Source organism: Lontra canadensis, unplaced genomic scaffold (assembly GCF_010015895.1).
Source record: "Lontra canadensis isolate GAN:19392208 unplaced genomic scaffold, GSC_riverotter_1.0 scaffold71, whole genome shotgun sequence".
In the NCBI taxonomy this organism is placed as follows: Eukaryota; Metazoa; Chordata; class Mammalia; order Carnivora; family Mustelidae; genus Lontra; species Lontra canadensis.
The window spans coordinates 5759591-5786018 of record NW_022631065.1 but is presented as its reverse complement, the minus strand read 5'-3'; the positions used below and the strand labels follow the sequence as shown (position 1 = coordinate 5786018).

The 26428-nt window shown below is 41.6% G+C and overlaps 1 protein-coding gene across 3 annotated transcripts in view; it reads left to right on the top strand.

The window, feature by feature from the left end:
* CTNNA2 (catenin alpha 2) overlaps window positions 1–26428 on the top strand; it is a 1106640-nt gene that overhangs the window by 945571 nt on the left and 134641 nt on the right. For all 3 annotated transcript variants that reach the window (XM_032880681.1, XM_032880684.1, XM_032880682.1), the window contains 2 exons: window positions 24949–25041; window positions 25660–25816. In XM_032880681.1, the coding sequence (XP_032736572.1) occupies window positions 24949–25041; window positions 25660–25816 (250 nt within the window). The remainder of the gene's footprint in view (window positions 1–24948; window positions 25042–25659; window positions 25817–26428) is intronic.

The following is a 26428-nucleotide window of genomic DNA, read 5'->3' as shown; positions in this document are numbered from 1 at the left end:
ATGTGAGGCTCGATCCCAGGACCCTGGAATCATGACCTGAGCCAAAGGCAGAGGCTTTAATCCACTGAGCCACCCAGGCGCCCCGAAAAATATTCATCTTTAATGAAGAGTTTGCTTATAGTCTCAGAAAACAGAACTAACCATTTTTAGTTCCGATCAAGCATGTTAAGTTCCTTCTGCAGTCTTTGGAAATTACTTGCCAAGGACAGAATTTGGTCTCAAGTGAGCAAGAAATACAGACAAATTAGGTGCCAGATTCCACTTGTCTAAAAATGGTAAATTAATAGTCCTTACCTAATGGTATTCTTTTTACTTGAGTTAAGGCATAACTGAAATTTTCTCTTCCATGTAAAAACAGAAGAGATTCTTATGTCTTTGCTTCATCCCTCTCATGGGGGTCTGTTAAGTTTTTTTTTCAGTAGAAAACTCCTGAGTTCCAGTTGCAGTTGCTCTCTTTCTGTCACTCTAGCCCCTCCCCAGAAACCAATCCTCCCTTTAGTCTGAAATTAAAAAGGAAAACCACTTGGTGCTGCTCAGAATGGTAAAGGGAGATGGATGGGAACATTTGTTTCTGACCTTCAACAAAAAAATACTGTTAGTTAGGCACTATAAATTTGTTTTCTGAGAATGCGAGAGCATAAATGTGCTCCATCAGGATGGAGAAAGCATTCGCACCCGAAACGTGAAACACACAAAATAAATCGATCAAATTAATTTCTAGCTGTCAACCCTGGAGGCTCATTTCCCATCAGCCCTATCAGTAGAGAAAGGAGCAGTTAGTTAACTTGCAATGATTGGGAAAGGTGGGAACCACCGATGGATTTGCTCACCAGTGATGGCATGTTCTTTCTTTCTTTCTTTTTTTTTTTTTTCCACATTCCCACCATGAATTTGCTTTGTCTGTAATCACAGTCATCCACTGCTGCCAGGTGAGAGTGGGTAAGATGCCCCAAGGCCCACCTGCTTGCTAGCCTGCCACCCTAGTCCTTGAAATTGTCAGCAGGATTTACTTCTTTGAGTTAAAAAATGACAGGACCACCCAGGCCTGTCCATTCTCCAACTGCTCAACCACCAGGCAAAGAAAAGACTCCTAGGGGATGAGTAATGTCAAGTTAAGTTATGTTGCGAAAATTTCTAAAGCTGAGGGTACATTGAGGAAATCTGCCAGAAAAGGGTGCTCAGGTTAAGCCTTGGGCTATACAGCCCCAAATCATTCATAACACTTAAAGTTTTATGCATTGCATTAACAGAGTCACTTTGTGGCAATATTTTGTTGACTTTTTGTTGCCTAAAAGTGGTTCTGGATTGCTGCTCTATTAATCCAGGTAACTGAACTCTTTTATGATCAGTGTGTATTGCAAAATTTGGCCATCTGTATGCATCACACTAACCAGGTATTTGCCAGAATTCACTTCCTAAAATAGGTCATTTCTAGGGATCACGTGTAAAATACCTGCAGGTGACAGATAGTCAGTGAGTGAATTGGTTTAAAGCAAGGCATTAGAGAATGGTTGAGGCAGTGGGGCTAAAAGTGCTATACTTCACTTAAAGCTATTCATATTAAAAGCATTGATTCTGACTTGTGGTTTGATAGTTTAAGGATCCTAGTGGATTATTGTAATGATTCTTGAGGAATGTCTTGTATATTTAATTTAACAATGAAATATTATTTAGTTAAATGCAGAGTAAGCTGGTGATCTCTTGGTAGGTGTGGAATGTCATGATGGAATAATTGGATCAATCTGGTCTTCTGGTTTTAGAACATCATTTGCCCAATCTGTCAAATTCTCCCCCTCTTCCTACACCCACAGAAGCACAGATTTTGGCTATGACACAGGGAAGTCTCCAAATGTCCAAGAACATTCCATGTCCTTCTTGTCTTTCTGGATAGAGGATAGTATTCTTGCCATAATACACACACACACACACACACACACACACCCCATGAATATTGGGCATATATATATATTTAGAGTTTTTATTTTTAAGTAATCTCTATACCCAGTGTGGGGCTTGAACTCACAACCCTGAGATCAAAAGTTGCATGCTCTACCCGTTGAACCACTCAGGTGCCTCAAATATTGGACATATTGAAATATGTGGGAACTATTCTTAATTGAATTTCTGCCTAAACCTAGGACTCAGTTGGTTCTACTTCCTGGTTGTAATTACTCCTCAGTTTTTAGATGGTATGAAGTGCCAAGCCTTTTGTTCTTGTTTTGGTGATAATAATAACAGTAGTCATTATCTGGAGTGGAATGTCTTAATCAATCGTAAAAATGTAGTGGGGTTTTTCTATTAGATTCTTAAACATCCTTGCCTTGACTATCAAAGTGAGTAAATGCCATTTAATTAAGTTTGGTTTCCAAAGCCAAATCTGTAAGCATCTTTTTGTTGGTTAAAAACCCCACAACTGGAATGCCTGGGTTGCTCAGTCACTTAAGCATCCAACTCTTGGTTTTGGCTCAGCTTATGATTTCAGGGTCCTGGGATCAGGCCCCTCGTTGGGCTCCACACTCAGTGGGGAAGTCTGCTTGAGGATTTTCTCCGTCTCTGCCTCTGTACCCTCCTCCCCTGCCACTCGTGTGCACACACATACTCTCTCTCTTTCAAATAAATAAATAAATCTTAAAAAGAAACCCACAGAATTTATGCAACCTAATATTTGTCTGTTTGACCCTAGTTCTCAAGAAACTACACCTGAATTTGGTACCCAATATAGATGAGAGACTTATCTGTGAACTTGCTCATCTAGGTTTTTGTTTATTTCTGGCCCTGGGTAATTGCGAGAGTAAGATAATTTACTTACTGGTATACATAGGAATTATTTTTTTCCCTCTTGAACCTATAAGCATTATTTGTTGTCACATAGAAAGAAGGGAACTCATAATTATTAGGCTCTACTGGGGCAGTGGGGAATATGAAAGAAATACCTGAAGGTTGAGTTGAGGAAGGATTACAAAAATAGCAGTGTGTTTGTGTGCATATTACAACATTTACAAAATTGGGGAGCACCCAAGATGGAAAAGAATGTGTGGCTGAGAAGGCTCAGGAAAAGAAAATGGAGAAGGGAAACAAATTAGCATTGACAAGTCCTAGAAACACTTTTTGAACACTGCCATGCATCATGCTTTGTGCCGATAAAACAGTGAAACACAGAAATCTATTGCTAAATACAGACTAAAAAAGTAGCAAGATCATTAGATTAGTAGTTGGGGTACCTGCTTATAAGTTCTGGCTTGGTCACTAACTAATAGAACATCTTGGAGAAAATCACACTCTCTCTAGGACTTTGTTTCTTCATGTTACCAAGAGAGGTAGGGATTAGATGCTCTCTAAATCTCCTTCTAGCTTTAACATCATGAGTCATTTAAAAAGTGCTTCCCTATTGCACAAGTATTGGGAACAACATTGTTACTCCCCAGCATGTGGCCTGACCACAGCTCTGAGCTATAGATAATAATAGGTTGGAACTGATCTCTTGACCTGGTCTGTTCTGACCTCCTTTGGATTCTGTGTCCCAGAAATTTTTATACTTATTCAAAGGGTGACATGTCTGCTTGGTAATGTTTCCTTTAAATTATAGGAAACAACTACATGCTGGTATATTTCCTGCCCTGCTGAAATAGCACAGTAGTCCCATAGCCCAGTAGTCTCAGAATAGCTCTCATGGATTTATTGAAATAACTGAGTCTCAAAAGGCCTGGCTGCTCATCAGACCAGTCACATAAAGGGCAGGTGACACCTATGAGACCACCCTATAGAATAATACATACTGGGCCACTCCAGGATAATGGCCATGTCTTTCACTGACCACATTCTCTCTAGGGTGGAGTCTCATTATTGATCTGCTATTGCTTAGAAGCCCTTTCTCTTTCACCCCACAGAGGGGGACTGTCTCATGTGTTTCCCTGATTCCCTCATTCCTCCTCCACCAGCAATGCTAATGAAATAGAAATTCCAACTGTCACTTTCCAAAATGAGGTGTAAGACCAAGAACTATGTTTTTCTGAGCAGCTGGCTGGAAGCTAGTTAGCAAACTCTTAGTACCCTCACCCACTCTAGAGGTATAAAGGGATGCATTTGTAGGTATTAGGGGGAAGATACTTTTGGAGAGGGCTTTTGGTATGCTGTGTCAGTCCCTATCTTGGCAAAAGGAAACGGGTTTGGACAAAAGCACTGTAGAGCGTGAGAAGTCCTGCACATGCCAGTGGAGAACACAGGTGAATGGGATCTCATCAAGTTGGGAGACTCTAAAGAGGAAGAATGAGGCTGCAGCTGCTTCCACAGTGAAGCAATAAAAAGTCAGTTGTGCTGGAATTGGCCTATACTCCCAGAGTTTGTCCATGCAAAGAACTGGTTTTTCCTGTGGGTTCGAGATTTGGCATGGAGCGATCCAAGCTCCTATTTAAGATGGCGCCTTGGAGAGGGGATAAACCTCAGTGGGAAACAGGAGGTATTCTAGATTCCTAGGGACTGAGGCCAGGGTACAGGGCCAGCATAGAGAAGAGGCATTAACCCTCAGCGAGGGAAGCCATGGTGACATGGCCTATACGAACACTGGCCAAGCCCAGACAGAATCTGTGTTGAGGCCACATCACTGTGCAGTGAGAGAAGGCATTCTGGTTTGCCCTTTCTCTTCTGCCATCACCCGGCCCACCCTGGAACACTTGAAAACTCCTGTGAGTGAGTCGGGGAAGCAGGAATTGAAGCTGCCGTGTGAAGAAATACAAGAGAACCAAACCGAAGGCCTCCTGATACTTATTACAGTACCACCAGGGAAAGGAGAGGAACTTTAAAGCAAGATTTAAGCTTTAACTCTCACACACAATTGTCATGCCCCTACTCCGCAAAGAGAACCACATTCCTAATTCCTTGCATCTGTGACGATTAGTTTACTGGGCGAAAGGCCATTGAGGTTACGAATGGAAAACAGGTTGCTTATTGGCGGACTCTAAAATAAGGAGATTATCCTGGAGATTCTAGGTGTACCCGGTGTAATCACAAATCGTTACCAATAAACGGGGGGGGGGGGGTCGGTAGGAGAGGCAGAGTTGAGTGGACAGTGGTGGTTTTGAAGATGGGAAGGAAGCACGAACGTAGTGGATGCACTCTAGAGGACGGAGAGGGCCAGGAAGTGGTTTCTCCCTGGGAGCTTCCAGAAAAGAGCACAGCCCAGCTGAGTCTTTGATTTGATCCCAGTGAGACCCACTTCAGACTTCTGACCTTCAGAAACATAAGATAATAAATTGAGCTGTTTTAAGCCGCTAATTTTGTGGTAATTTGTTACAGGAGCTGTGGGAGAGTTACATTCTGAATAACTGAATTGAGACTGTATTGCTTCGGAATGGCTAGAAAAGTCATGGAGAGGGAAGAAGTAGCCCTAGGGAATAAATTAAGTGAAGAAAGGGGAACCAAAAAGATAAAGTTGCTTTCAAAATATATGCTCCGCAACGTGATGGCTTGCCATAACAGTTACATTACGAATTTGTGTTATCTGTTGGTCTTTCTGGAAGTTCCTGCGAGGCAGACCTGGAACCTGGGTCCTGTGTTTCTGTCAAGGGAGTCCTGCAGTTTCTGGTTCTGAATGGAGGTCGTGTCTAAGTCCAAATCCGCAGATTTGTTTTGTGAGGATTCCTTCGGTTGCAAAAGCAGTTCCATCAGATGATGGGTTGTTAATGTGAGCCTCCGTTGTTTTGCAAGCATCCTTGAAAACAGAGGGCTGAAAGGGAAGGTCTCAGCAGCTGTATTCTGTTGTGGCGAGAGGTTTGAGCTGTAAAACGGTGTAGTGGGGGTTAAAGCTGGAGATCCAAGTTGGGGCCAGCTTGAAGGGCTTTGGATACTATGAGATACTGGTTGTATTTTTATCTCAGTAATCAGAGTAAGAGTTTATGAAGATTAGAACTAGGGCAGTGACAAAGGGGTATGAAGGAAGCAGACTGTAGACAGTTTGCATTTCAAGGTGACAGCGTTTTGGGGCTCCTGGGTGGCTCAGCTGGTAAAGCATCTGCCGTCAGCTCCGGTCATGATGCCAGGGTCCTGGGATCGAGCCCTTCATGAGCTCCCTGCTCCGTGGGGAGTTTGCTTCCCCTTTTTCCTCTGCTCCTCCCTCTACTCATGCCTGTATGTGCGTGTGCTCTCTCTCTCAAATAAAATCTTAAAAAGAAAAAAAAGAAGTGACAGCGTCTGTATTTAAAATGAGCAAGACGCTCAGTTTTCTGTCCTGTGTAATTAAGGGACTGGGCATGTCCTTACTGAACCTGAACAGGAGAAAATGGAAGGGGAGCATGGTTTTTGGTGGAATCATACCTTTGATGTGAGCGTGGGCCACCTTTTTGGAGCAATCCGACCAACTTAGAAAATTACATCAGGAGTGTAAGAAGGAATTCAAGAGATTGCTGTGATGATTTGGATATTTTCAACTCAAAGGTGAAAATAGTGAAGGTCACAGGAGTGAATGAGATCCATTAAGAGAGTATTGAGAATCCTCTAGATACCATACCTGTGCAGTAGCAGGAAGAGCTTTTTAACGAGAAAAAAAAAAAAAAAAAACATTTATAGCAATCTTGAACATCTCAAGCAGGCTGAATGGAGAGCAGAAATTGAGTGAAATTGGTGAGCAGAAATGAATGCTGAGGTGTAAACGTGACAAAGGCTGAGTAAATATTAGGTTGGTCCCGGTGAGTGGAGAGAAGCAACTTTTAACAGAATCAAAGATGTATAAATTGAGCTGTAAATTGAGAGGAGAAGCTCAATGTGAATGATTGGAGCGTGGGAAAGGGAAGCAAAAGGAGGAAAATGTTAGTGATTTGGTGATAATGGCAGGCCTGCACGAAGAGAAAGTTACAAGGTAGAAGATGGAGCAAGGAAGATAGGCTATGTCAATTCCTCTTCCTGAAATTAAACTTCAATGACCGTATTTATGCCCCAGCGGGGCTTTTTATATTGCCGTTGTGGGCATGTGAAGGGGGCCAGGCTCCAAGGTGAATTCCTCTCCCCTGTCGTGAGGAGTAAGGGGTACAGCAGGGACCCACAGGGGAAGCTTGAGTGCAGGAAGATTTGGTATCTGTTGTGTTCTCGGCATATTTCATGCTGAGATTAGTGGAGGGGGGCAGTCCCTGCCTTTGAGAAGCAGATGATCTAATTGGGAAGGCAAGCTCTTCACAGAGAGGAACAGTTTTAAGATAATCAAATCTGAGACAATATTTTTAAACTAATGAAGTAAGATTAAAGAGTCCCAGGAATATTATATTAGCCTACCTGAAGTTGGTCAGGGAATCCTGTAATCCTGGATTACATGGGCTTCAACCTGACCTCTCGCTGGGCGCGTTGGGGGAGGTAAGCAAAAGTATAGATCAGGCAGGGCCTTTTGGTCTTGACCCCCAGAAGTTGCCAATCCCTGCCAGTGCTGTCTGAGCTAAACGGTTGCTATTGGTGGTGAGTGCCAGTCCTCAGGTGGAGAAGGGTTACACAGTGGGGTGAGCATAAGTTTGGGAGACGGACCATGGATTAGCACTGGCTCTGAATCTGACTAATAGGGCGATTATGGGAGATGTACATAAACTCTGAGTCCCAGTGTCCTCATCTGTAAAGTAGGGGTCAGAAGGGGTACTGTTTGAAAACTTTCTTGTGCATTGGCCTCCGTTCCCCTTGTTCCCTCTTACCTTGTCTAATAGGTGCATGTTTCTTTACATGAGAATCTGACTCTACAGGCATGACCCTGCTCTGTCTCATTCTCTTCTAATTCCAAACAGGTGCCGAATGCTTTCCCTAATCTGTTTAGTCATTGCTCACCTGCTTGAAGCTCTCACCATTGCCTACGTGGGAAGTAAAAGTTCTACCACTTCTAGCTCTGACTTCTATCCCCAGTTGTATTACCTGCTGTCCTTTCCTACACACTCAGTTTTGAAAGCCTGCTTCCAATCTCCAAATACCCAAGGCTCTTTGGACCTGGCTCACATTGTGTTTTTCTTCCCTTGAACGCCCTTCTTATGCTGCCAGCCTCCACTCTTGACCTTAATCTTCTCCCCAACCTTCGTGTCTGCCATATGCCTGCCTTGGGACTTGTATCATTGAAGCAACCCCTGAGTAACCCCTGTCCTGCATGCCCTCTGCTCCCTTCCATTCCAGCCAACGTCGACTTGTACTGCAGCACATTTTACTGCATTCACTCCTTTCTGCGCTGGCCCACCCAATGGCATTGGAGACTCTGTGAAGGCAAAAATGATGTTCCTTTCTTTTGCTTTACTTCACAGAACCTATCATGGTGATTGTGTTGAGTGAGTGAATGAATGAAGCCAAAGCCAAGCAGTGTTCTCTCATTAACTCTTTCTGGTGGTCTCTGGTTAGCCTGGGTTAGAATTAGACAGTTGGATTTTCTTCTAGCTATCTTCTTTCTTGTCACTTAGAGGGTTAGGAGGCAGGAAGCTAGCCCAAGACATGCTCTTAGGCTGAATTTTACTTTGGAAGCCCAACTCTCCTTCTGTCTTGATATGATGAGCTCGGTGTGCTACAGGCGTGACCTTGCCTGGGAGTGGGAATCCTGTAAGGCAAGTGCCTGAAGGCTTCGTTTAAGGACTGGATTGGTCAATGGTTTTTCGATTCCGAATGAGCTGCATTCATGCCAACCTCTCTGTTTGGTGGAGATCCCTTCCCTCCTATTTGTGAGGTAAGGGGAAAATAATAACATGGTCAAGTTAGGGAAGTCTGAATCTGACAGCCCTTGTGTCTAGGTAAACCTCAGGAGTAAGACTAGCCTCAGGTTAAAAACAAACACAAAAACAACAACTGTGGCAACCAAGCCTGCCTTCCCACTCTGCAACCCAGCCTCCCCACTCTTTCTCCAATCTGCTCTCCACTGTCCATATCGAATTGCCTCTCTCCTGCCTTTGTGTTCTCTCTCCTGCTCTAGCCTGTTCCTTAGAAAGTGTATTTTCTGCTAAAGGTCTTACTCTAGAGGGGCATTCATCTCCTTACCATGTCAGCTCTTCCTAAATTCCTCTTAAGAAAGTGACCTTAAGTTAAAAGTGAGAGGCAGCCTCATTGGCTTTTAACGATCTATAAAGACAGTGACTGCCTTCCCCACTGGCAGGATGACAGGTGGTGCAATAGTGTTATATATAGTATTAGATATGTTGTATGTATATGTATTACATACACACATGGGGCCTGGAAACAGACTCAGGGCTCAAATCCTGGCTCTGCCACTTAGTAGTTGTATGATCCCGGCAAGCTACTTACACTCTTAGCTTCTGTTTTGTTACCTGTAAAATGAAAAAGATGACAGCCTGTTTTCGAGGCTTGTGGTGAGTAATAAATGAGGATCATATAGTAGTTTGGAGAATATGCTTTGGAGTTAGTGTGAAGTTCAAACCTGACCTTTCTGCTTACTGTTGTGTGACCTTGAGAAGCTACTAACCACTTTGCCTCAATTTGCTCATCTACAGTATGGGAATGATTATAGTACTTACCTCATAGGATTTTATATAATGAGAAAATATACATGATGCTTCCTCAGAAAGTGCACAGTTACTACACACTCCAAGTCTTCTTATTTCAAGTGTTGTGAGCATTGAGTGAAAAGAGAGTCTGAGAGGCTTAAGCACACTGCATACATATCCAGGAATCCCTTGAACATAAAATTCTCTAAGAATCTTGGAGATAAAGAACTACATGGATTTCTATCCTCCTCTTGTCCCTCTTATAACATGGGGGTGGGGTGTGCAAGGAGTGGTAATAAAAGGTGGTCATTGTGTGTGCACATATCTACATTTCAGTGGAAAAAAATCTGAGCAGTATGACCCAGCTGACTTCACCACCCTGAATGCCCAGGGAAGTGCTTTGTGTTACATCACAAGGTTTCACTCCTACCCAGAATATTCATGAATAATTAGGGGCTTAATAATTAGGCCTCTCTAATTAAAAGTGTTAAAAAGAGCTCACAAATGACTTTTATAGACTAAAAAAAGTGATTTGGATATTTTATGTGTGTGTGTGTGTGTGTGTGTGTGTGTGTGTGTGTGTGTGTATAAGCCCCTGCCCCGAAAGTAAAACACGGTACAGTGCAGAGGAAATTCCTGTTGGCTAGTGATTAGAAGACCAGGTATGGCTGGGCCCCCACTCTGAGTTTCTGATTTAGCAGGTGGGGGGTGCACGTGGGAGTCATTGAGATTTGCATTTCTAATGAATACCCGGGGATGCTGATACTGGCCCTGGTTTAGATCAGCTTTGTCTGAAATTTGCCTTCTCTTAGGCACCACTTTGGGAGTCATTTAGAAGCAGGAATTGTCAGGTCATTGCAGACCTCTAGAATCAGAATTTCCTTTGGTGAAATGTTTATAGTCCACACCCAAGAAGTACATTAGACTCTAAGAGTGAATCCCAGGCATCATATTTTTGTTTGTTTGTTTGTTAATGCTTCTTGGGAGTTTTCAATGTGCATCCAAAGTTAAAAATGACAGAAATCAAAAGACCTGAATCCTGGCCTCTGTTTCACAGCAAATTAGCTGCATGACCATGGGAAAGTTTTCTAAGACCTTTAGAATAATTTTCTTTTGGATAAATGTCTGGAGATGGGGCATACAGAAAAGGGAATAAGAGTTTTTGACAAATCAGTAATTTTCAACCTTAACTGTATACTTGAATCATCTAGGGGATTAAAAAAAAAATGAAAATCTGATACATAAGCTCCACCCCAGAATCTCTGTGGTAAGCCCTGCGCATTGGAATTTTTTTTTTTTAACTCTAGATGATTAGAATGTGCATTTAAGGCTAGAACCATTGGATTAGAAGATTTCTAAAATCCCTTCTGAGTCGTACCTCATATATTCCTATGTGAGTTGGTCATTGAGTTCCTATAGCCAGTGTCAAGTCTCTTACTGTGAAGAGAACAGAGGTTCAATTTTTGTGTCCTGCATCTTCCATCAAGTCACTTTTCCCACCATACTTTCATATTTACTGCCTTGTAGTAGCTCACTTAATCGTGTAACAGGATTTAACTTTTTGTGGAACACTATTTGATACCTTGGTAATCTTTAGCCTTATGATGAAAGTTAGGCATTCTATCTTATAGAGGACATGCCAACTTAAAGAGAACTTACTTGCCCACCTGGAAGAACTGTTCGGTTTCACATCTGATGCTGGTTGCTTTATGCTGATATTTTTTGAACTGCAGTGTGCCTGGGGATTACTTAAGGATTCTGTAAAATGTGGACTATGATTCAGCCCGTCTAGGGCAGACTAAAAATTCTGGGTTTCTAACTATCTCCCAGGAGATGGCTCTCCTACTAGTCTGTGGACATGCTTTGAGTAGCAAAGTTCTTCCCCATATTCTACCACTGTGAAACGGTGAACCAGACTCGACTCTTTGGTGATATTATGGATCTAATATGTCTTGGTTCATAATCTCTACATATAACATACTCACCCAAAAAGTGCTATTTTCTTTAAAGTGGGCACTTTGTAAGTTTTAATTCTTTTTTTTTTTCAAAGATTTCTTGAGAGCGATAGCATGGGGATGGGAGGTTTGGAGGGCACAGGGCAGAGGGAGAAGGCAAAGCAGACTTCCAACTAAGCAGGGAGCCTGACATGGGGCTCCAGCTCAGGACCCTGAGATCATGACCTGAGCTAAAAGCAGACACTTAACTGAGTCACCAGGCACCCTGACCCTTTGTAAGTTTTGCCTACTTTCTAAAGATACTGCCTCCAACATTTTTGTGCTGATTCTCTGATTTCTCTTAAAAGTCTTGGATATACTCTTTGCAACATTTTTTTTTTTTTTTAAGATTTTATTTACTAGAGAGTGTACAAGAGAGCACAAAAGAGCATGAATAGGGGCCGGGGCAGAGGGGCAAAGGGACAAACAGACTCCCCACTGAGCAGGGAGCTAGATGCCGGGCTCCATACCAGGACTCTGAGATCCTGATCGGAGCTGAAGTTAAACACTTAACCAGCTGAGCCCAGGCACCCCTCTTTGCGACATCCTTAAACTTGGCAGCTTTTCATCCCTGAGGATATATCGGATTTTTAGGCAAGCTATATCTGGTGAATTGATGAATGATGTAATAGGGTTTAGATAAATAAATATAAAGGAATGAGGAATAGAAAGATCTTTGCCTTTTGAGGAACATTTCCCCAAGCTCTTTTCTGGTAATAGTATAAGCACAGGAGGTGTCTCTGAACACAGGCAAGGACATCCAGGACTGAAGCATTTGGAACAACTTCTACCATAGTCTATGAGCACACAGACACCAGAGAAGTCTTCATATTTATAGCATACAATACTCAAGGGGTTAGCAGACTTTTATCATTCAAATTATTAAATATTTTAGGTTTTGTGGGTCACATAGGGTCTCACATATTTTTCTGTGTGTTTTATTGAAGTATAATTGACATACAATGCTATTTCAGCTTCAGGTGTACACCAGTGATTCAACAATTTTGCACATTAGTGCTCACCACACTAAGTATAGTCACCATCTGTCACCACACAATGTTATTACAATATTACTGACTAGATTTCCTATGCTGTACTTTTCATTTCTGTGACTTATTTTGTAAGTGGAAGTTTGTTCCTCTTAATCTCCTTTATCTATTTTACCCATCCCCGCACCCACTTCCCCTCTGGCAACCAGCAGTTCTCTGCACTTAAGTGTCTGTCCATTCACTTGTTTTGTTTTTTAGAGTCCACATACTTATGAGATCCTACAGTATTTGTTTTTTTCTGGCTGACTTATTTCCCTCTAGGTCTATCCTTGTCACAAATGTCAAGATCTCACTTTTTTTTTTTAATGGCTGAGTAATATTTTGTTGTATATGTGTGTGTGTGTGCATGTGTATGTGCATATAAGGATGTGATTTGTGTGTACATACGCACATAAACCTCTCCATTTGTTTATTGGTGGACACTTAGGTTGCTTCCGTATTTGGCTATTGTAAATAATGTTGCAACGAATATAGAGTGCATATACTCTTTGAAATAGTATTTTTGTTTTCATTGGGTAAATACCCAGTAGTGAGGTTACTGGATCATAGGGTATATCTATTTTTAATTTTTTGAGGAACCTCCATACGGTTTTCCATAGTGGCTGCACCAGTTTACATTCCCACCTGTAGTGCGCAAGGATTCCCTCTTCTCCATTCTTGCCAAAACTTATTTCTTACCTTCCTGATACTAGCCATTCTGACTGGTGTGAGGTGGTATCTCATTGTTTTGATTGCATTTCCTTGATGATGAGTGATGTTGATGGTCTTTTTATGTGTCTGTTGGCCGTCTGTGTGTCTGCTTTGGAAAAATGTCTAAGTTCTCTGCCTTTTTTAAAATCAGATTATTTGGTGTTGAGGTGTGTGTGTCTGTTTTAACTATGCTTTAGAAATTTAAAAACCATTGTTAGCTTGAAGATCATACAGAAACAAGCCACTAGTTATATTTGGCTCATGGACATAGTTTGTTAGTCTTGTTTCATCAGTAAATAATGACAACTAAAAAATAGACCTCTGTGTCTGCATTATGAAACAATAGGTATGAAGCCCTGTGAAAGTTAGAAATTTACTCAGGAAATTTCTGAGTAATTCTGTAATTACTCTTAATTACAATTCTGTAATTCTGTAATTCAGTAATTACTGAAAATCAGTAATTTCAAAAGAAATTCTGACTTTTTTAGCTAAGAGCATTTACATTGACCGAGCCCCTCAAATATCTTTATAGCCCTCTTTCTCTCCCCTACTCTATGTGTACACACAATATTATTGGTGTTCCCACAAGAAGTGTACTTACTACTACACCTGGATCCCATGGAGGAAAAAAATGCAGAGTTTATTCCAGGCAAAAGGCCACAGTTAAACAGCTAGCCTGGAGAGCACAAAGCTAAACAGAAGCAAGATGTATAGAATTTCCTCATTATGTGCTTCTCTCTGGGACTATTAGTCAGAACACTGTCTTTAGCTTTATTTCACATAGCAGATTGAAAGGTCAAGCTGACTGGCCGTTCACTCAGAGGACTGATTCAGGTTGGAAGGGGAAAAAAAAAATTGACCCCCTGAGAATGAGAGCAAAATGGTTCTGTTGTAGAAAGTTGCGATGCGGAGGCACATTTGAAGGGCATTGTGGGGTTCAGCCTATTCCTACGAGCATTGGTTATGAACATAATCATGGCTGAGAGTTGATCTGAGCTTCTGCAGACACAGCTGTTCCTTCCATCTAGACCTTGTCATGGTCTCCTGAGGGCCTGCTGATGAGACCAGGATGCATCTGGGTCCAAACTAGCCATGGCTCTGGACGGTGATGGCCACATCTGTTTCCCAACAAGGTGGAAGTGGCTACTTGAAGGTCACCTAAGAAGGAGATCCATGTGGCAGAGCCCATTTGGACACGGCTGCCCGGTGACATGGGCTAACTCTGCTGCATACTCTCTGGCACAGCTCTGTTCTGCTCTTTGAGCAGCTTGGAAATGTGTCAGATTTCAGAGGTGAGCAAGGCTTTGGTACATTTGCAGGCATCATAGGGGCTTGTGGCACATACTGGGAAGGGAAAGTGGGGAGGTCAAAAAGGGAGTTTCTAGCTTGGGAGATATTAGTAAAAGGCATTGGTTATCAGTGAAATCAGGAGGCTTTGGCTGGCAAGGTTCTTGCTGGAAAGAGCTATAATAGCCAAAGGTAATGATAGAAATGAGGGAGAGGGTGCCCACTAGTATGATAATGCTAGAAAGCTAGGCAAAAGCAGTCATAAGTATTAAGCAAAGGAAAACTTGAACCAGGAGCGAGAAGATGAAGGCAGGTTAAGCAAGCTGAACTGGGCTGAGAATGAACACATGTGACAGGAGATTGGAGAGTATTAATGTTGCTACACGTGGATGGCTTTGTTGGTATTGTTCAAGAGGCTGTGATGCAACAGACGCTGACAGCTTTGTCTCTTCCCTTGTCGCCGAGAGACCCAGACTACCACCACCTCTGGATGTGGGAATGAGTGGGCTTTCCCCTAGGGCAATTTTATGAGAAGACTGGGAGAAGGATGAAATGAGAGATCTGAAATGGAAAAAAAAAAAAAAAAGGGCTAATAATTAAGTACTGATGAGATGGAGCAAACAGGTCAGAAAGACCAAGCCTGGAAAGATTTTGAGAGGTAATGAGGAGGAAAAAAAAAAAAAAATGTGTAGGTGCCTGAGGGCTGGGAAGGTGGCTCTTAGGGGATGGAGCTTGTTTGAAGGTCATTTCTTCAGTTTCTTCCCTTGTGTGGCCTAGAACCAGAGCTGAGTTACCCATACCCCTTTGGGCTGGTACCCTTAGAGTCTTCCAAAGCTGTAAGAAAATAGGTTCCCAGGATTCTTCCTCTGAGCAATGCCCATTGCAGTGACCAGACACACACTTCTGCCAAAGAGCCATTGTGGAACCAGCACCTTCTGTTCACTTTACTCCTGGTCTTTGTCTTGAGCTCCCTGTGCAAACTGTTGATGTCCAGGGGAAGAAAAAGTTTCAGGGGGGTTAGGTGGACTAGGAAGTCATGAAAGATAAAGTGGATAGCCAAGGACTACGTGAGTACAAATGGAAGGCTGCAAAAATTGACCATGTTGGCTTACCCAACGAAGCCCGGAAAGTGGAGAGTGATCCTCTGTTTCAGGAAGGGGTGGCTCATGGGGCTATCCTGTGAGACCAGCCCCAGGGCATTATTGACTCCTATTGGCTTCTCTTCACCCTGTTCACCAGCAAACCTCTTGTGTAAATGCTTGGGGGCATTACAGAACATCTCTGAGTTCCTTCCGGGTGTCCCACCACTGTCCCCCTCTCAGCTCCCCTGACTCCCCCACCCCCCAATCTTTTTTTGGTTTTCTTTTTGGTTTCAGAACTTACTGTTAGGTAGATCTGGGAGGGGCACGTATTTTTATAGGCTAAGAATGTGAGTCCTTCCCTGATCTACTTGATTTTGTTAAAGGCACTTGTGTAGTAAATATATCTTTCCCATTTCCTGCTATGGACTTGCCTTGGCATATTTGACAGGTCTGACAAAATTGACTGGTTGATTCTACCCACATTTTCATCTAAGCCAGGAGTTTGTGATCTTCTTTTGTAAAGGGCCATATAGGAAATACTCATAGCCTATAGGTATGTGAACCCTGTTATAGCTACTCAGGTCTGCCCTTATAGTGCAAATGCAGTCATAGGCACCATGTAAGTTAATGGGCATAGGTGTGCTCCAATACTATATCTACCAAAACAAGTGGCCAGAGAAAGGAAAGAGAAGAAATTTCAGATAAAGATGACCGAGCTTAAAGAAAACTCCTTGTCCTTACATACTTCTCCAATAGCTTGCATGGGGGCTTGAAGTTTCTACAACATACATGTTTCCTTAAAATTCTTAAGGACTTGCACATCTTAATTGTGTTATAGTAGGAGGCCTATATTAGAGAATATTACACTTTCTCTACAAGAAGAAAATAGTTACTTCGATTAATCAGTTAGCATCCTTTTTTTGGGTAAACTGTAAAAAGAGGGAGTAGGATTCATTAGAGGTAAGTGCCAGTGGGGCAGAAGGTAAGAAAACATCCAGGATAGGGAGGCTGCCTTGGAACCACAAGATCTTGTATAGGGAGCCATAAGGATGAATAAAACACAACCATTCTCAAGAAGGTTAAAATTTAATTGAAGATGGGTGATACCTATATTTCTGTATATCTAATGGTGCAGGTATGTGTTTATCCATCTATCTGCACACATGACAAATAATGAATAAAACAATAACATGTGATAAGTAGTCACTAGTGGTATAAGAGGTAAGCCCTAAGAGATTTAGAAGAGAAATCTATTCCTGTTGGCCAATGTGAATGGGAGATCTTCAGGGACATGTGGATCGTAAATTAAACGTTGGCTAGTTACTAAGAATTTAATTGGAGGCACCTTCTTCACCTAACCCCCCTCCCCCCAAATAAAAACCCAAGAGGCATAATGTTGAGGAAATAGGGATTTCTGTCTTACATGATGGAATTCTGTGCAAAGAGGGCTAAAGTCACAGATTCATTATTGGTTTGGATAGCTAGATCCCTTCTGCACTCTGGTTATGGCCTTGATTCCACATGTCCACCTATCATCTTGAAATGGATGATAAAGCTATACAGAGTAGATGCACTCATTTATTCATCTGGATCTTCTGTAAAATGTCATTGACTTCCGCTACAAGCCAAGAACTGGATGGTTCCAGTGCAGCCTTCTCTACCACCAGAGAAAGATTCTGGGGATCCGGGCTCCCTGGTACACAGTGGGGCATTCATCTCACATGTATGAAGGTCAGTGTGTTCTATTCACTGGAAATCAGTGAAAATTACATTTATTACATGGGACTCTGAGAAAACAAATAATAGAGGACCATAATAATTCATTTCCTCAATGAAAGGATGGAGAAAACAGAATCCCAGGAGGCCTTCAGTAATTAAAATGGCGTTATATTCACTGCATGATTTTAGATAACATATTCTAAGTCTCTCCTATCCTTTTCACATAACAACACATTATTGATGAACAGGCATCAAGAAAGCATTAGGTAATATTTTATTGCATTATTTTAAGCCACAGAGGTTTTTATATATGAAGGGTATAGATTTATGCTGATGATTCAGCTATGAAGCAAGCACATCAATTTGTTCATGGATGTGAACTGGTGATTACCTCCATTAAAGTCAACAGGGCAGACTGATAACTTTAATTTGGGCAGAGGCATGCAAACAGCATTCGCTAGTCGTATATGTACCTAAGAACACAGGGAAAAGAGCTGTTCTGCATCCCCACGGAGCCCTAGGAATACAGATTTGTGTTCTTATAGGTTAGAACTGCAGGCCAGGGTATGAAGCATAGTGGGATCAGGAAGAAATTGCTTCCTAGCATCCTTTGGCAGGATTTTGTATCCATTTCCTTAAGTATTAACTTCTCAATGCTGATTGGACGGTAAACTGCAAGAAGGATGGCACAGAGAACATATCCTTGCTCTCAATTTCAGATCCTAAAAGTCGGGGCCCTCCTCTGTATGACTAGGTTATGACCAGTTGAGTGTTGCTCTGCTTTATATGGAGTGGAGGGGACCTGGGGGATTTAGTAAATTAAAAAACTGGAATTAAGTATCCGTGATGCCAGCGATGTGCTAGGTGTAGCGAGGGCTCTGTCCTGCCAGAATTCATGGTCTCACTGGGGAAATGTGACGTGACTTTTTAAGCAGCGCCGGTTTACTCTTGTACAGTGTAATTGGTTTAGAGAATGAAGGTTGGAAAGGCGTTCAGATGATGCGGTTATGGCCGAGATGGCAGGGGGAAACAGTGTCAGAGTCTGGGATTTGACACTAGTGATACTGGAGAATTAGCAATTCGTTTGTTGCTAGGCGCTCTCGGCAAGCACTGTGGGCATATATATGCACGTGCTAGAACCGTTTTCCTGACCCAGAAGGTCCACGTCTGACCCCAGCAAAAACTGCATGCCTAAAGATGTAAGCTACTTTCTTTTTGGTAATAGCAAACACTGGAAACTCCTTTAAATGTATGATGACAGGGAATTGACTTATCCAATAATGAAGCAAAAATACTCAGGGATTTTATTTAATCATTAACAAAATAATTACAAGTATATAGAGACTCTGGAAAATATTTGTGATATAATAAGTGGTGACAAAGATGCAAACTGAGACTGCAACTTTATAAATATTATACATAATGGAAGGACAAATGATATGAATAGTTACATGGAGAGTAGACCTCCCTTTATTCTCTATCGCTGCCTCTATTTGACTTCCTTTGTAGTAGGATTCACAATATGAAATTTATTTATTTATTTATTTAGAAAAAATTTTATTTATTTGATAGAGAGTGAGATCACAAGTAGGCAGAGAGGCAGGCAGAGAGAGAGAGAGGAAGAAGCAGGCTCCCCGCTGAGCAGAGAGCCCAATGCGGGGCTCAATCCCAGGACCCTGGGATCATGACCTGAGCTGAAGGCAGAGGCTTAACCCACTGAGCCACCAGGGTGCCCCTATTCATTTATTTTTAAAAGATTTTATTTATTTGACAGAGAGGCAGGCAGAGAGAGAGAGAGGAAGAAGCAGGCTTCCTACTGAGCAGAGAGCCCGATGTGGGGCTCGATCCCAGGACCCTGAGATCATGACCTGAGCCGAAGGCAGAGGCTTTAACCCACTGAGTCACCCAGGGGCCCCTACAATATGAACTGTAAAAATGCATTTGCATGTTTATTTCTACCAAAATACAAGCTTCTCTAGGAAATACGAATCTTATTTAACTTGTTCATCTCTAGGTCTCCAATGTATGGTACCATTAGGCACTCTCAATATTTGAATAGTTGAATACATCTGTGATTGGATGTTATTATTACAAAATTTCTTTACTTTTATAGCGACCTTTCAGCAAAATGCACATATGAGAATAACATTTGTCAACTCCTTACTGGGTGCTAGGTTAAGTACTGTAGTCAGGTTTCATTTCAACCTTATCACCACTTTGTTGTTATTTTATAGTTCTGTTTTATAGTTGAGGAAATGGAGGCTTTACAGAGGCAAAGTACCCTGCTCAGCTAGAGCGTATACGAGTCAAGATGTCATTCTCAGGCTACCAAGCTCCATAGCCCAAGATCCTGGCCATTTTATGATTTTGAAAATTAAAATATGTAGGCTAAATCAGGAGTTTTCAGATGCTTTAGAGAAGTCGTTTAAAACAAGGGCATAAAAGTGTTTCTCACTTCCTCCTGTTTTCCCATTCCCAGTGTCTTCTTACTGCCCCAGCTGCCAACTTCTACTGGGCCGTCCTTCCCTGATCGAACGATCCCTGTTGGCTGTGTCCTGTGGCCTTCAGAACTTCACTCACTAGCAGTCGGGTTGATAAACTCCTCTCAGTCTGAGGCAGCTGCATTTGAAAAGGATTCCATAATATCTCTGCATGAGAGACATGGCTACAAACAGGTTCTGGGACATCCAGACCTTTCAATCTCTTCTCAGATCAAGTTGTGAAGGTGGCCATGTGGTCTACTGAGACTTCCATCTCCATGGAAGTCTCTCATCATCTTAAGGTCAAATCCCTCTGTCTTAACAGCAACGCCTTCTGTCTTGCCTCCCAGAGATTTCAGGGAAATGTGTATCATTTTGTTTCTTACTGAATTAAAAAAATCCCATCTGTGATATAGGAGGCATGTTCTGTAGGAGCGTACAAATTCTACACGAGATAGGCATGTATGTAGAGGGCCGTTTGTGTGCTGAGAACTGTGCAGAGAACTGAATAAATCTGCGGACAGAGACCATGGCACCCTTCATTGCCCCGTTTGTTATAGAGAACAGCAACGGTTGGTGTGGAATTTGGGTTATCCTCTCTTCTCTTTATCGTTTAATATGGCTAGGTGACTGGGGTGACTAGACATTCCATAAATCCTCTTGTAATAATAAATAAGTTCATTTTATTCTCAAATTTATGGTGATGATGCAATATTAACACGGGAAGCAAGCGCTTTATAAACCTCTGAGTTGTTGTCCTGCTTTATTTCAAGAATGTGCTCTTCTTAAAACAGCACTATGTTACCTGAAGCTGTAAAAATTAATGAAATGATAAAGTGTTTTGGGGTTTGAATGCACTGAATATGTACTGGTGTTTGGAATTGAACAGAATTACGAATATTTAAAAAATCTCATTTGATTTCCAGGACCAGAAAAGAAGAAAATGTTCTCGTTTTTCTGATGCACCTCATATCACTTTGGAGTTAAATGCCTAAATACTTTATTAGCAGAGGTTCTTAATGTTTAATTAAGGCTCAGCCTTCCAGGCATTTTGGCTTTTTCTTGTGAGCATTCAAACAGGTCTATGGCATTTTTGAGACGGAGCTACTTTCTTCAGTAGTGACGGCCCCACAAAAACCAAATTTCACAGCTGGGAGAGGCTGTTCATCTGGAGCTTTGAACTGGTTTTATTTTGTTCTGTTGTTTGGTTGTGAAAAATGTCTTGCATTTTGAACAATTACATTGTATTTTTGTGAGGGCACCATGCATTTGTGGTTTTGTCCATTTTACTTCTGCCATAGTTGTCTCTGGAATATCTGCTTTTGGTCAACTGGTGATTATTGAAAGGTTAGGGACTGGATCCCAATTGAACAGAATCAGTTTGAGGAGCAGGTTACTTTCTTAACAGCACCTGTATTAGTTCTCCTTGCGGCCTTGTTGTCTTCTGAATCTTGCCGGTGCTCTCATCCTTTGTTTTGGCCTCTTTACACAGTGTGCCTCCAGAACAGCAAAACATCATGATCTTTGAGCGTCCTGACAATTGTGCTACTCAGGCAATGAGAAAAGAAGCGTTGTAAGATGGATACCCTGCCTCTCCATGATGTGTTGCCTGCTTCCCACCTGGGAGTAGTAGTTGTTCTTTTCTCTGGACTCCTAAAGTTCTGTAGTCCTCAGTACACAATTCAGTGATGGCTGCTAAGCTTCCTCCTATTCCTCAAGAGAACTGGTTTTTGACACACTGAGTGAGAGATAGAAGACGAGGCTGAGTCCTCTTAGCTGTTGTTGCCCCAAAGCCATTGTTCTCAGAAGGTATAGAGGAGGATTTCCTGTCCTAAGAGATTGCTGGGAATTTAGTTGGATTAGCTAAACCAAGGAGCAAGACTAGTTTTACTTGTGACCGAGCCTCTTCCAGAAATCCCAAATCAATCTAGCCCAACACCTAATCACTACTGATATGTTTTATTGTTTTCTAAGCTTCCAGGATAGCCGGGGACTCTTGTTGCCTCCGCTAAGTTGTAAACAAATCAAGAACAAAGAAATCAGAGGTCATAGGCAGGCCATGAGCGTCACCTGCTTGATTGACTCAGACAGGTTTCATAAAATTAGTCATATTGGTCAACATCTTTTGGGTTGCAGCCTAGTAACATTAGTCAATTAATGATCTGTTGTCCATTTTTTTTTTTCTCACATAAATCTTTTTCAAATGTCTTGTGATTCTTGTCTACCAATTTCTACCTGCTCCTTACCTTCCTCTTAGGAAGATCATCATGCTAAATTGGTTAAAAAAAAAAAAAAAAAAGGTCTATGGGGGAATACTGTGACTTGAAAAATAGGAGATTTTATTTTTTTCTGAGTTTCTAGTATCCTAGCATCAGAACTGTAGTTAAAGAACAGGTAAAATAAATCATCAAGTACTTACTATGTGCGGTAGTCTTGGACTGGTGCTGGAATATCATTTGGCATTTCAAGCTACAGTAGTGATTGGGACCTGTCTCCAAGACCAAAACTTAGCATTTGGTGCCAGAGTTGTAGAGATTGCAATATATTAAAACCATGTTCAGAGTCACCATGATGCAAAGGGTCCAGTGAAAAGCAGAAAGGCAAGCCTAAGGAAGATAGGAATTTGGATGGAGTCCATGGCCAGTTTAAGATGTGCAAAGCTGACTGCCTTTGGAGATATTGAAATCCTGAGCATCATGTTGGAAGTATTTTCAGTGTCTTAGACTACAATACAAGGTAAATAAAATTCTGATTTTAGGTGGACTTAAACAGTAGGAGAACATTGCAGAGTGGAGGCTGCCAGACTTGAGGGTTTATGGATCAGTAAATTAAAGAGAATAATTAAAGGATATCAGGAATTGCTAGCTTTTAACTTTTTCTAGGTGTTATTAGCATGGTTTCCCCCTAATTAGATTCAACTGGGCAATGAGGTTCCCACTTTAGATCTAAGCCAAAATAGAGTTTATTCATGGACAAACAAAAAATGAAGACACATTTCAAAAGATACACAAAGAAAAGTTCATCACCATGCAGAAGTTACTGTGGGGCATCTCCTTCCTCAGGAGCTGATCCCCTTTTTCTCAGCCCTCAGGCTCTCTTATTGTCATATATAAAGCCACATGCCAAAGCTTTCAGCTTAAGTCTAGGGCTGTGCAAAAGTGTGACCTCGAGTCTCACACACCAAGCAAGGATGATAGCAAACAAACCCATCTGAAATCCTCATTTCATAAAATGGAAAGCTGTCCAACAGCAAAAATAGGAAGACTTTAATTAAACATTAGAAGAAATGGAAATTAAATACATACATCTTTCTGGAAAAGTCACCCCATCCTGACATTTTTTCATGCCACCGTGAACAGGGACACTACCTTATGGACTCAACAGTGGACCAAAATATAGGAATCATTGTTCAGTACCATAGTATTGGTAAATACCTGCTGGAAGGTAATATAAACTTTGATTCGCTAGATTAAAGGGGTAGCTCAGCTAGATCTTTGAGAGTATATGATGTACTGTATATAATATATACATATATATAAAAGCTATTAAAGGCTCTTTAATTCATTACACACATAGTGAGTACCAATTTTATATCACATACTTATTGTGGCTCTTAGAATGTAAAATGTGCTTGAATACAAGTATAACAAAGACTATCAAAAATGTGAAGTATAGACAACAGAACAGAAATCGAGAATCTGCCTTATATTTGCTCTGCCTCCAAGAAGCCTCACGCCTCTGGGCATTTGGTATCCTATAAATGGGCACAGTAAGGCATATTTGTCTCTAAAAATCGACTTTATTTTCACCATTTCACTTAGTTTTCAGAATATCTGAAGAATCTGAGGTAAACTATAAGAAACTGATAATGTTTGGAATTTCATCTGTGGTTTCTCATAGTACATATTCTCACTGCATTAGACTTCAAGTGTTCTTCCTTAAAAGCTTCAAAATGGGATTCCTAACATTAAATGATTTATTGAAGTAATCTTTGAAAGTGTTCCTAGTATCTCCATCTACCCATCTCCTTTTGCTGATAAGAAAATGGTCTTCCAGATGTGAAGGGACTGTATAACTAGTTAGTGGTTAAGCCTCCTGACCTCCAATCCCTTGCTCTCCACACTGTCTGACTAAGCTTTCTTTTGCATTTGGATCACACACGTGTGGTGCATTTTAATCTTCCAGAGCATTAAGGCATGGTAAGGAGGCAGCCTGGTTTTGGAGAGCAGAGGTGGCAGGATACAAAAGGGCAGGTGACCGCAAGGCTCAGGGGATTCTTGCTCTGCTAATCACTTGTTCTACTTGCCCTACTGCTCCTAGCCCTGGTGGCCCTTCTCTGCTCCTTTGCCCTTTCTAATCTCGGTCCTCTTGTCCTCTTGGCACTAGCCTGATGGGACTGATCAGTGTTTTGATGGTGGCTTTGTGTGCTGTTGACCTTGGCCAATCAATCTGACCTTGTATTACCAGCTCTCCCTCCTTGAAGAATGACACAAATTGAAATGCTTGACTAGGGAGCTTGAATATAGTGCAGCTGTTTTGTCTGGCATAGTATTTTTAAAAATCAAAATTGAATGCCTTTATATTAGACCCGCATATTCCAATTTATTGTACACTCTGTCATTGCCTCCTGGACTAAGTCAGCCTTTTCAATAGGTTTCTCAGGACTGGCTGGACCCTGAAAGCCCTTGAGTGGGCTACTGGTGGACTAGCATTTTCCTGACAGACCCTGATAGGCAGATAAGGGTTCCGTGGGGTAGAACTCTCTCATTTTCAGCTTCCTGTGAGTCTCTTTTAAATCCAAAGTATACTGTAGTGTTTCCCTCATTGGTCAGAGTTCAGTACTTCTGTGGCCAAAATCCTAGTGCCCCATACTCCCTGGAGTGTGTGCACTCTGGGGAGGGTCTGAGGGCTCAAGTGAGAGGGTAGGTCATGAGAGCAGTCCATATGGGAAAATGGATCAAAGTAACCCAGTTAAATGCATTATTGCGTGTGCTTGAAGTAAAGAATTACTATTAGCACTCTGCTTTTCTGGCATACATGTCTAATGTAACATAAAAACTAGCAATATTTGGTAAATCAGTGAAAGGTGCCCTTATTTGTGACAGGATTCCCCTGGATGCAGGACTCCAAAGAAGGTGCAAGGTCATGCAACAGTATACTTCCCCTTTTCCCCAACATGACTTTCACTCCAATCCTCTTCCATCCAGGTTGCCAACTTGGCCTGTTCCATTTCCAACAATGAGGAAGGGGTAAAATTAGTCCGGATGGCAGCCACCCAGATTGACAGCCTGTGTCCCCAGGTAAGCCTCATTCACTTTATTTCAAAAGCCCATTGGTGGCCTAACACTCAGGGTCCTCTCCAATCAGGCTCTCTGGTCTCTCCCTGCCTTGCTTTGCCATTGTCCCCGGGCTGTTTCAATATCTCTCTCTCTCAAAAAGAATTTCTAACTGCCCCAGTCTTCAAAATTACTGTTGTAATTATTGTGTTTTCCACTCCCATTGACTTTGTTCTGCTTGGGGCTGTCATTTAAATGCTCCATATCTATTTATCTTGTCTCAACTAAATTCTAACCTTGTACATGGAGGACAGGAGTTCGCTTTCTACTACATCTGTGCTAAGTAAATACAACTTGTCCAGGAAACACTTTTTGAAACTTGAGGCTGATGACTATATCTTAAAAACAAAAGCAAAAAACAAAGCAAACGAAAACAAATGTTAGTTGATAATATATTTCATCTTTCATGTTTTTGATTATCTTTTGAACCCTGACAACGCTCTTATCTGTAGAGGCTATAATGTCCAGGGTTTCAATGTGGCCTTTGACCTTCTTGGTTTTTTTGGTGTTATTTTGTTGTTGTTGTTGTTTTGTTTTTTGAATAGTGTAGTCAGTGTGTTTCTGGATATTTCTAACGAATAGGTCATCAATGCTGCTCTCACACTGGCTGCCCGACCACAGAGCAAAGTTGCTCAGGACAACATGGATGTCTTCAAAGACCAGTGGGAGAAGCAAGTCCGAGTGCTGACAGAGGCTGTGGATGACATCACCTCAGTGGATGACTTCCTTTCTGTCTCAGGTAATCACAAATCAGCCTCTTCCAAGGCAGCTGGAGGAGAACAAGATTAGGAGTATCTTGCAAGGGTCATGGGTCTCTGTTTCAAGTGGTCTTCTTGGCCCTTTGAGCTTTCACTCATCTCTGCAAATGTGATTGGAATATCCTCTTAGAAAGTCTTCTTTTGTGTGCACATTATTTCAAAACACTGAGTCAAAGCATTTGAGAGGAAAACACAACTTTCCAATGAAAAGATCGGCAACCTGGAAAGATTATTTAAGGAGATGTAGGTTCCTTTTTTAGTTCCTAGAGTTTTTAAAGCAGGTTGGGTTGGCATACATCTGAATAACCCATCTTAAAAAAGGGTATTGTATGTGAGTTTAGTTAATCCTCATAGTTTGTATCTAAAAAAATTAAAAAAGCAATCAGTTAGCCCAATTTGACCATGTTTGAAGGGGTCATTTTTTCCAATAAATGAAGTTACCCAGGTTTATGATAAGGCAGGTAGATGAACATAACACAATTAAAAAAAAAAAAAAGCAGGTACAAATACTTGTCACTGAATGTACCCATTAGGAGATACTTGGGAGCCATTGAGGTTTTGAATACTTATCTGTGAGGATGTGTAAGGAAGTT